This window comes from Fundulus heteroclitus, chromosome 12 (genome assembly GCF_011125445.2).
Source record: "Fundulus heteroclitus isolate FHET01 chromosome 12, MU-UCD_Fhet_4.1, whole genome shotgun sequence".
NCBI lineage: Eukaryota > Metazoa > Chordata > Actinopteri > Cyprinodontiformes > Fundulidae > Fundulus > Fundulus heteroclitus.
In genome coordinates, this window is record NC_046372.1 from 43467798 (window position 1) to 43478505 (window position 10708).

Below are 10708 nucleotides of genomic sequence, written 5' to 3' on the forward strand. Positions count from 1 at the left end.
TCTGCTGTTCATCCACATTTTTTAATGAATGAAGTTTTTGTATGACACGCTTTTTCCTTATATGCAAATGCAGTGCAATAATAAAAATATTACTCAGATTAATAAAAAAAATACAAGGAAACCACATATGTTAACGAGGAACTAACTACCAAATTGAAACAACAAAAAAGAAAATCTAATATGCAGTTATTTTTACAGCTGGAATTTGATGTCACAAGGATAATGTCCCGTTCATTTCCCCCAATCCTAGATTTCCTAAGGACGCACAAGAGGTATGTTATATTCTGTCTTCTGCCGAATTCTTTGTAAAATGATTCAAACAAGAGGAGGATGCAAATTATATCTGTATAAAGATATGTATAAAACCTTGGTCAAAGGGGATGCAATCTTAACAGATGCTCATGAAAGACATCTTAAAGGGGGAGGGGGCGGTGAAAAACACCTTGAAAACAGTCAATTCATGCAGGAACTGCTTTTTACTTTATTTATGATATGTGAAGAGGTTTAACTGGGAAGAACATCCAAGAAAGCAATTAACTGTACCATATCAACAGAAGACTTGAAGAAGGGAGGAGTGGAAAAAACGTTTCCATAAATATCTCATAACAATTATTTCACATATTGTGCAGCAAAGTCCCACATGTACAGCTTGTCGTTTCCTGGGTCGTTACTCATCAACTCTCCTTCGGCTCGTAACTTTTCCCCTTTCAGCTGCCAAAGATCTTCTGCATTTAATTTGATGGTACAATGGCATAAATTACAAGTCCCAAGACGACGAGTCCTGCCACCACGCCGACGACAATGAACACAATTTTCATCTTCTTGTTGGCCATTTTTTTCTGCTGCTTCACCTGGTGGGATTTCTTTTCAAAAACTTTACCCTAGAAAAAAAACAAAAACAGAAAAAGACATGTTGATACAGGTTCTCTTACCTCAATACTTTCTAATATCCTTGGAAATGAAGAACATCCTCCATCACCTAAGTCACCTTTTCCTGTCTACAGCCACTATGAAGCATTAGCTGGCATTGAAGCTAGCGTGGACGCAGGTTTGAAAGAGGAACGCTAAGGGGAGAACGTTTTTCAGCCTTTCTGCGCCTTTAATATTCAATGCGGCTTGATAATAGTGGCCAACATGAGAACGGAGGTTAATGATAGGGTCATGATGGGCCCACATTGCAGATCTGTGTACACAGTCGAGCAGTTCTCCAGCAGCTTGAAAAAAAGCAGATGTGTTCGCTGTGGGGATTTATTTGGATTCGAGGCACATGCTTTCACTTCACGCAAGTGAGGACCGGACAAACAAGGAGAGAAAAAGTTTCCACCACAGTTTCAGCCTCCATTGACTCTAAAATAAAATGCAGCTGGTCTTAAAATTCTGTTGTGGTGGCACTTTGCAATGACAGCTGCTGAATAACTTTTTTTTGAACATCTAACCCAAACAGAGAGCTCCTTCTTTCTGTTAAAGCAAAATCATTTAGTCATGCAGACGTCGGTCATGTTTATGCTGATATTCTTCCAGACTGGTTCATGCATGCCAGAGAGAGAGAGTCATGGTTAACCCGTGATTCTTGCTCTAGGCTTGATAGTGGGCAGAAAATCAAGTTCACTACAGAACTGTGAAAAAATGTGACCCCTTACTGATTTCTGGTCCCTGTGGGGACAAAAGATCAGCGACTGTCATAACAAACAGACTGAATATCCTGGGGTCAGAACAGGACACAATCACAGTGATTTGGACTAAGTGATACTGGTTAAACAAATTTTAGGGTTTATCCTAATCACTTTACTGAAGATAGATTTGTTATTTAAGCAAATTCATTTACTCAATTAACTTGTGTAAAACATATGTGATCTACTGCTTTTTTACAACTGATGAGTAGATTTTTTATTGATTAACCTTTTCACTGACATTGATTGATAAGGGGTATTTTACTATTCAATCATTAAAATAAAAAAATAATAGTGGAAAGAAGGTGGAATAAAACTTGTAAAAAAAAAAAAGGAAGAATGAATAATATATATGGGAAAAAGTCAATTTGGAAAAAAAATAAGAACTCTTTTGGACCCACTTTTGATTCTTTAAGTGCAACAAATGTAGAACGTTTATGAACACAGAATCAGAAATACTTTAATAATCCCAGGGGGAAATCGTTGTGGTAAAATAAAACGGGTTTTCAATGCAGACCTAAATAATACTTTCAATATCAATGTAGTGGCCGCAGAGGACGGAAAAAGCTGAAAATATCACTTTACGTGTCAAAGCTGATAAATCACATCAGCACTTCAATAGGAGCTCTCACACTTTTGATTAAAGTCTATTAACCTTTGGCTAGTTTAAGTCTCAGGCTACCAATGTTACAGTAGAGGTGTAAACCTGAAAATTATACATAATATGCTTCTATTGCAAGTGTAACATCGTTAGACTGTTAAGGGACAAATGTTTTCAAAGAACCAGGGGACAATTTCGCACAACTGACAAGTTCAGTTGTGTCTTCTAGACCAGGGGATCTCAAACCTTTCAGCCTGCGACGCCCAAAATGACTGTGCCGGACACTGGCGACCTTTGCATGACTGTAAAGCGGAAAATCTAATTCTAATAAATCTTTTAATATTTTATTTGTCATTGCAGTTTGTAAATTCTAACGAAACCTGTCCTCTACATTTAACCATCCCTTGTGGAGCAGTGGGCTGCCACTGTGTGGCGCCCGGGGAGCACCGTGGGGCTAAGGTGTGAGGATCTGTGGTGTTTGATCCAGGAAACTTAGTGGTTTGAGGCCCTGCTCTAACCACTAGACCTCCTAGATGGTGTTGGTAAATGACTCATTGTTTACAAAATGCACAAATAAATATCTGATAAGTGTAGTGTGCATTTAGATTCTGCCTTCCTGATTCTTTGTAAAACCTTCTTTCCCAGCACAGCTGTGAGTCTTTGGGTTCTACCAGCTAAGGACATGTAAATACTAAAAGAAAAAAGTTTTGTTTGCAGTGGACCCTACATATCATGTAGCGAACTGTAACCAAGATTTCTTAGGCTTATTTCAATAGTGACTTGCTTCTTGCGACTCCTCCACGAGGGCCACATTTGTGGCTCAAGCAACCAGCAGATCTCTGCAGCTCCTCCAGAGTTACCATGGGCTGCTCTCCTAGCCCGGCCTGTCCTTTTAGGTGCACCGCCATGTCTTGGAGAGTTTTCCGTTGTGCCGTACACTTTCCAACACAGCTCCGTGAGATGTTCAAAGCTTGGGGTAAAGTTTTATAACCTGACCCTGCATTAAACCACAACACAACCCAATCCCTGACCTGTGTTCTTCGCTAATGTTCTCTAACAAACCTCTGAGGAACTTCGTAGAACCAGCTGGAAAAGACTAACACATAGGTGGACCAATTGATTTGGTGGCTTCAGAAGGCACTGGGCTTTATTCAGGGGTAGCAGAGTAAAGGGGGCTGAATAAAACCACAAACTTTACTTTCCTGAAGTTTCTGGTTGAAACATAAAACGTGAACATGTTCAGCTGATCGCTGTTTAAGTCAAACCCTTACCTGCAAATCAGGACCATGAGTATTTCTTAAGCTTAGATTTCAGCTTGCTGCTTTTTTTCTGCTGTTTTTTTGTTCTGGGAGCGCAAACAGAGTGTCATTTTACACTGAGCAGCAGGGCAACATGGGAATGATGTGACCTGCCTGTCGACCCCCGGACGTACACTGGCCCTGTGGCATGTCCTGGAATCTCTCTGTCGTACCCAGGGAGACCAGTCTGCTTCATCTCAGCAAACAAGAGGAAATACCTTTCTAAACATAGCATCCTTTAACACAATCAGGATGTAAATTGTACATTTGTTTCCCTTCTCAGCTCCACCCACCTCATATTTATAGACATCAATATTACAAAGTATACCTCCCCTGAGGCATTTACTTCTGTATCGCAGCCAAAGGTAGCCCTGGACCTGTTCACAAGCAACACAAGTAGCGTTCCAGTTGGACGGTGTCTGCTACGGCTACCTTCTCCAGAAGATCCTCAGCCTGCTGCTCCAGGTCGTTCAGTTTGCCGGATCTCTCGTCAGCTTTGTTCATGTTGTCGAGCATTATCCCCTTCACCTCCTCCACCTCCTCCTGCGCCTGCTGCAGGCGGCTCTTCCCCCCGTCCTCCTGTAACACATGGCCACCAGAGACACATGGGAATTTATTCTGTCATTCAGAACACACAGTCTCAGCTTTTTAAGTGATGCAACCATGATAATGGGTGTTTTTGGTGGCAATGAGCTCATAGACATGTTGTGACACTCCTCATGTTTTGGGGTAAACAAAGGATCTGGCATTTTAGGTAGACAACACTGAAATGTCACCTTCAGTGCCACCAAAACATTCCCTTTTTGTTTTCTGAGCATTCAGTGCTGTCAGTATTTTTTGGGTTAGACCTTGATACCATCCAGTCTGAGGGTGCAGTCACACCAGCCCTGTTAAGTGTGCTTTAATCACACTGTGGTTCGTTTGCTCAGAAAGTTTGGTTCGTTTGGGGAGGTGTGAATGCACAATCGTGTGAACAAGTGAACTTAAGTCAGCCTCAAAACCTAGGTCTTGGCTCGGTTCAACTGAACTCTGGAGCTGTTTGAATACATATGGGAATGTCAAGTGGTCGCTCCAAAAGCAACCACTGGGTAAACACAACCAACACAAATGTGGATGGCGGTAACAGTACAGTAACAATGCTAATGACGCTACTCATATCTTGTAAGTACCCTTCTAGACATCTGTGTAAGCGTGTCATTGGTGTATGCACCGCCACCTGCACACCGCCATCTCACCTGACCTGTGTAAAATATAACAAATTCCGTGGTCCAAAGCCTTGTCCTCCGGTCATGCTGAGCCCACTGTTGAATCCTATTTGTCCGGCACCCTTACCAAAGACAGCATAGCAATCACACGGGTAAAATCTGTTGCCATCCTATTTTGTGTACATTTCGTGGAAAATTAAGTTGTGCTGTGTTGCTGACCATCCTCTTTACTTTTGTGGTTCCCTGTGCAGCGTCAATATGGGCAAGGCACTTAACCCCAAGTAGCCTACCAATCAGTGTATGAGTGTGTGCGTTAATGATTGTGATGGGCTGAATGTGGCTCTAGTGTACAGCGCTTTGCCTGGTCAGTATGACTGGAAAAGCACTACAGTTCAGTTCATTTACCATTTCATTGCAGAGTGAGCAGAGGGAAACCGCTCCTCACTAAAAGCCACATGACAACCTGTTTTTTTTTTTTTTGCTAAAAGGTCAATCAGAGTCACTTGAGACACAACTCTATGAATTTGTGACTTAATACGTTTGCAATTACTTAATTAAAGACAACACTTTTCCATTTAAAAATAATTTTTTTTCCAACAGTGAGTGAAACCTTAAAGAAAGCAAACAGGAGGAAACTGTCAGACGTGAAACTAAAATGAAGCTGGTCTGCCAGGATGATGAAGAATGCATCTGATCCAGAGTCATCTGGACGAGGGCCAGAGCGGGATATTTCAAGAAAGGTTTGACCTTAGAGCCATTCGTTTCCTGCCTGCTTTCTCCTTCACATTTGCCCTGTGCGCTTCGACAGGAAATCAGAATCTGACAAGGTAACAGGAACAGGAAGCCAGCAGTCAGAGAAGCGCCCTGACACATCTCAGTGGATCGTCAAGGCTCACATTTGAACCAAAACCACAACGGCCTCTCATTTGGCTGATGAACAGGACTAGTTTACTTCTCATCAACACCCGCCACTGCGTTATCTCACCATGCTCCCAGAACCTTCCCCTGTCAGTCTGGGCACAGCAAAAAGCTGCCAAACAATAGTGCATGTTTAACACTCAACCGGCGGCGTCTTAACACAGGAACTGCTGCCCAGTCCCGTTTCCTTCCCTTCCCTTCCCTCCCTCACTCCCTCCCTCCCCCATGTCAATGCTAATTTAACTGGTATAGCCAGTTTTAGCTTTGTGTTTTAAAGACGGAGTCATAGCTGTGACACAACACGGGCTCAGAGAACTTAAGACTCAAAGCTATTCGCCAGACTATTATAAAATCAGCCAATATAGTTTGTTACCTAAGAACATATCATAGTTCGTTTTCCTATTTGTTTTGCTGTTTCACTCCACATCTAATCTTTATATAATATACATCTAAATAATAGCATTCAGAGAGAAAGACAGCATGCAGTCCTCCTGCGCTGGCATGTCATGTAACCATACGTCAGATTAGTAGTACAGGGGGCTGTGAATCAGCGTCGGCTGTTTGTGAAATTAACAGCAGGTGCACCGAAGAACACGGAGGAGACTCCAGGAGGCAGGAAGTTACTCTAGGAGAGCTGGACAGGGCCGTCAGAGGTCCTCAACCCATCAGCAGGACTGGCATCTGCTCCTCTGTGCAACGAGGATCAGGATGGGTTCTGCCAGAGCTCTACAGAGTCACCTCCAGCGGACCCCTGGTGTGAATGTCTCTGACCAAACCACTAGAAACAGACTTCAGGAGGGCTGCTTAAAGGCCGGACGTCCTCCAGTAGGTCCTGTAGTCACGGCCCGGTACCGAGGAGCTAGACTGGCATGTACCAGAGGACTCTGGAATAGACCGCTTTGGTACTGGTACCCTGAGGTCATGTGACAGACGTGAAAAGGTTCTGGAGAAGCTGTGGGGGACATTATGCTGCCGGCAGCATCGTCTCTCTAGGAGAACATGTTTAGGTCCATCTGATGCCATCAGGTTACACCTCAAACTGTCCAGGAGCTCAGCGATGCTCTGGTTTTTAGGTCGACTAAAAGACATAAAAGTGGTTCATTGGACTTTTGTGTCACTGTCCCAGTTCCCACAACACATCCACACAGACTTCTCTACAGCAGGAGCAGTCACGGCTCAACAAAAGGCCATTGTTAATCACTGTGCTTTTCCCCCCATATTTTTCATCTTCTTGTTATCATGTGGTCTTAATATTGTCGGCTCTCATTGCCCAATAACTTCGTAATAACAGCAAGACGCTGGTATTCACTATCGTTTTTCTTTTTTTGTTTAAACAGAGCTTTAACTTCTATTAATTCCATCCGTCATTACTTCCATAAGCAGTCCACCACTCTGTGACGGCTACTTTTTCTTCTGCGTATGCATGTGGCTTTGGGGTGGTGAACTGTTCAGACAGGAGTCTGATGACGGTCGTATTTAATTATTAGTATGAACGACCAAAAAAAATCGTATTTCAGCAAAAAAAGAAATAAAAAAAGCAGAATTAGCCCTCGTCAATTCCTATTTACTTTGCAAACACTTTATACCAATGAACATATCACATTTCTTCAGAGTAGCACCCAAGGCAGGATATCCCTGGTATTTGCACTAGTTTGTGAACCATGGCTGGAGAATCTATAATCTATCACAGCCACGGCGGCGTTTACCTGTTACCAGGTGATCAGGTTCATTCTTGTGCCTCTTGTGACGTCATCGGCTCAAATCCCCGCCCCTCTACCAGGTGAAGGTCTTAGTGTGTGTTTGTTAGTGAACACGCACTGCACGATAGCTTTAAATCAATGGAAATTGAATATTTGCTCTATTTCTAAAATGTTGTTCGAATTCCTACAAATAAATAACTGATAAAGTTTACCTAAGCTTGCTCAGGTGAGGTCTAACGATTAAGTAGATCCACTCAGCTCACAGACTGTAAAGACTGTGCCCACAGCACAGGAAGAGTTGGAGGACATTCTGAAAAGCATTTCGAGAATACGAACTTTGCTCCCTGTCTCATCTCCTTGGTAAACCCAAGCAGTTTCCCCTTTAGCCAAGCAGCCAAACTCCCGGAGTTACTGGCAGGTAATTCACTCACCATGGCTGTGACTTTAGAGTCTCCGGCTGTGTTGTAGACCAAGCTGTCACTGCGTCCCGAGCATTTAAAGGTCGACTAAAGTCAACTTTCTGAAACAGGAAACGCGTTATACTCGTCCTGCGGTTTGAAACGAACTTATCAAATGGAAAAAAAAGTAAGAGAAACGCCCCGAAACGTGCTTTACTCTTCTTTCCTTCCTTCGCTTTCCGCACACAGGGCGACTTTCGCTTCTCAGCTCGCGCAGCTGCTGCCTGCTGTCTGCCCTGAGGCGTTCACGGGACTCCCGGAAATTTGCCACTGAGGGAAATTTAGTTAAAGTCAGCTGTTGAAATTAGCATTGATATATATTACTATAGTATATTGCGATAATGTGGGTATATACTATATGATGAAATATATATCAATGGAGTTTAGCTTTCAGTTTAAGAAACTGGACGTTTTAAATTGGTAACTGATTTTTTTATTCTATTCGTACCCCCTCAAATTACAACCTAACGAACACACTGACAATCAACATTTGTATGTGCGCTTTGAAACATTAAAAGCATACCTTAATATTAATAGATTAAGATGTGAAGCATTATTAACACTAGTGTAATTCAGTCCACTTTGACCCGTCTATATATCTACATGTTGTGCTTCTTTACACCAGTCTCAACCCAGGTGGTCGTGAATTGTTTTTTCTTTAATACATTTTTTGTTTGCACTGAATTCTGCCACGGATGACTTTCCGGTCTAAGCATACGATTTCCAACTAGATTTGATCTAAATCACAAAACCAGTCCAACAGCTTAAAAAAATCCCCAAACCTTTGATTTATCACTGATTGTATGCTGTAAATTTTCAGCCACCAGTCTTCTACAGCAATACTCACCTACAGTGCCAACATTAAATACATACAGGAGTCTACTGACAGCACAATGCAAATAAGTCACAGAAACCCTGTTTGGCGCACCAAATGGCCATGCACGTTTTGATAGTTGAATTTTCTTGTCAGAAACTAGTAATAAGACAACATAAATCTTTATTGGCACTGTACCAGCAACAGTGTTTAGTAGCACACCTAACTGATCCATGGAAGGTGCACCCTCTCTGGTGCCTTCATGGTGCAGCTTGCAAACTATACAGATAGATCAGCACACTTTCAATGGAGCTGCTGTAGAAGATGCTCAGCGGCTCTCTCCTCAGGTTGAGCCTTCCAAGGAACATTGGGACATGTAGACGTTGCTGGGCCTTTTTCACAATTGTGGTGGTTCTGGAGCTCCATTGGAGGTCACCCAGGAACTTAAAGCTGGCCACCCTCTCCACACATGCTGATACGCTGCAGGCCAGACTTCCTCCTAATGTCAATAATCTTTAGTCTGAGAGGTGACAAGTAAGCAACGGACCATTTGATTTTAAAACACAAAATGATAAACTGTAATACAAGATGTTTAAATTATATTTAAAATTTGTTAAAATTTATTTTCTAGATTTATTTTAATTTATTTTTTATTTGAAATAATGAAAAACTTAAAGTCGCCATATTTTGTTACTTTGTGCTCCTTTTGTTCCCTTTTATTGATTATTTGTTGAAGCAGACCACATTATCATGAACAGCATCTCAGATGAAAAATCAGCAGGATAAAATGCATCCTAATTAGGCCATTTTAAGAACTATGACATTGAAATGCAATAAATTAAACTTAGGTAACAATAATAGGATATAATACAATTAACAGCTAAGCAATTGATGACATTTACATCGATAAAGGAATAAACAAATAAGAAGTAGTTATCAACAATACAACATCAGCGACAATATTAAGAAAATATTGTATAGAGGTCCCCAACCACCAGGCCCTTGGTCTGTTGGTACCGGGCCTCAGAGCAATTTATTAACATTTGTAGGAGTTTCAGCAGTCTTAGCAAGTCAAGGATGTCAGCAGTTTGATCTGAAAAGGAGTAAACTCCTGTGTGCTTTTGTCAGGCTGTTTCAACAGTATGCTGTTGCTTTTGTGGTTGTGTGGTGAAATGTGTGAAATACATAAACCCCCCACTGGTCCACTGAGTCATCCAGGAAAATCTGGTCCACAGAGTCCAGAAGGTCAGAAACCTGATGTGGTAGATATCCAACCAGTTCAGGAATTTAGACTTGGAAGGAATTATAAGCTGGTTTAACCATCAGCTGGTGGTTTGACTTGATATGTCATGAAGAGATTCCAGGAACCTTTCACTTTTGTGATTTATTTATTTTTGTTAAACTGAAACATCCCCAGGGAGTGATAAGGGTATTTTTCATCACATGATGTCATTGTCCATTCATGGCAGAGGGGGGGGGGGGGGGGGGGGGTCAACAACAGCCAGGTCACCAGTCTGTGAGAGGACAAACAACCCAGACACCTAAGGACAATTTGAAGATACAAGTTAACAAACAGTCATGTTTTTGGACTGTGAGAGGAAGCCAGAGTACCAGGAGAGAACCAACACATGCACAGGGAGAACATGCAAACTCCATGCACAAAGATAGGCTGGGAATTGAACCCAACATCCTCTTGCTGCAAGGCAACAGTGCTGACAACTGTGGCAGCGTATTTATCTGAAATTGCACATTAAATGTCTGATCAATGTTCTTGATATGGAAATGTGAAAAGAAAAATCTACGATATAAACTGCAACAAAGAGTTCACCCATGATTAATAAACCCTCAACTCTCTTGCAAAGCCTTTTTAATTTATCGAATAATGTTTTCTGCCTTTGCAGCTTTCACATTCTCCTTGCCTGCACCTTGACAGTCAGGCTTACATGGAATGCAGTGTAGAGGAAGCACTGTTGCTGAATGAGATCTGCTATCCAGTAAATGTCACAAGGAATGTTATTTTTGTCAAAAGCTGAGTGAAAACATT

General features: G+C 41.9%; 1 protein-coding gene across 1 annotated transcript; it reads right to left on the minus strand.

Moving 5' to 3' along the window:
- LOC105915261 (vesicle-associated membrane protein 727) lies at positions 1-8102 on the minus strand. Its single transcript, XM_012849309.3, has 3 exons — positions 7824-8102; positions 4002-4148; positions 1-881 (listed from the first exon to the last, which is right to left on the minus strand). Exons 1-3 carry the CDS (start codon positions 7824-7826, stop codon positions 732-734), a joined length of 300 nt encoding a protein of 99 aa, XP_012704763.2. The 5' UTR covers positions 7827-8102; the 3' UTR covers positions 1-731.
- Positions 8103-10708: the final 2606 nt, after the last annotated feature.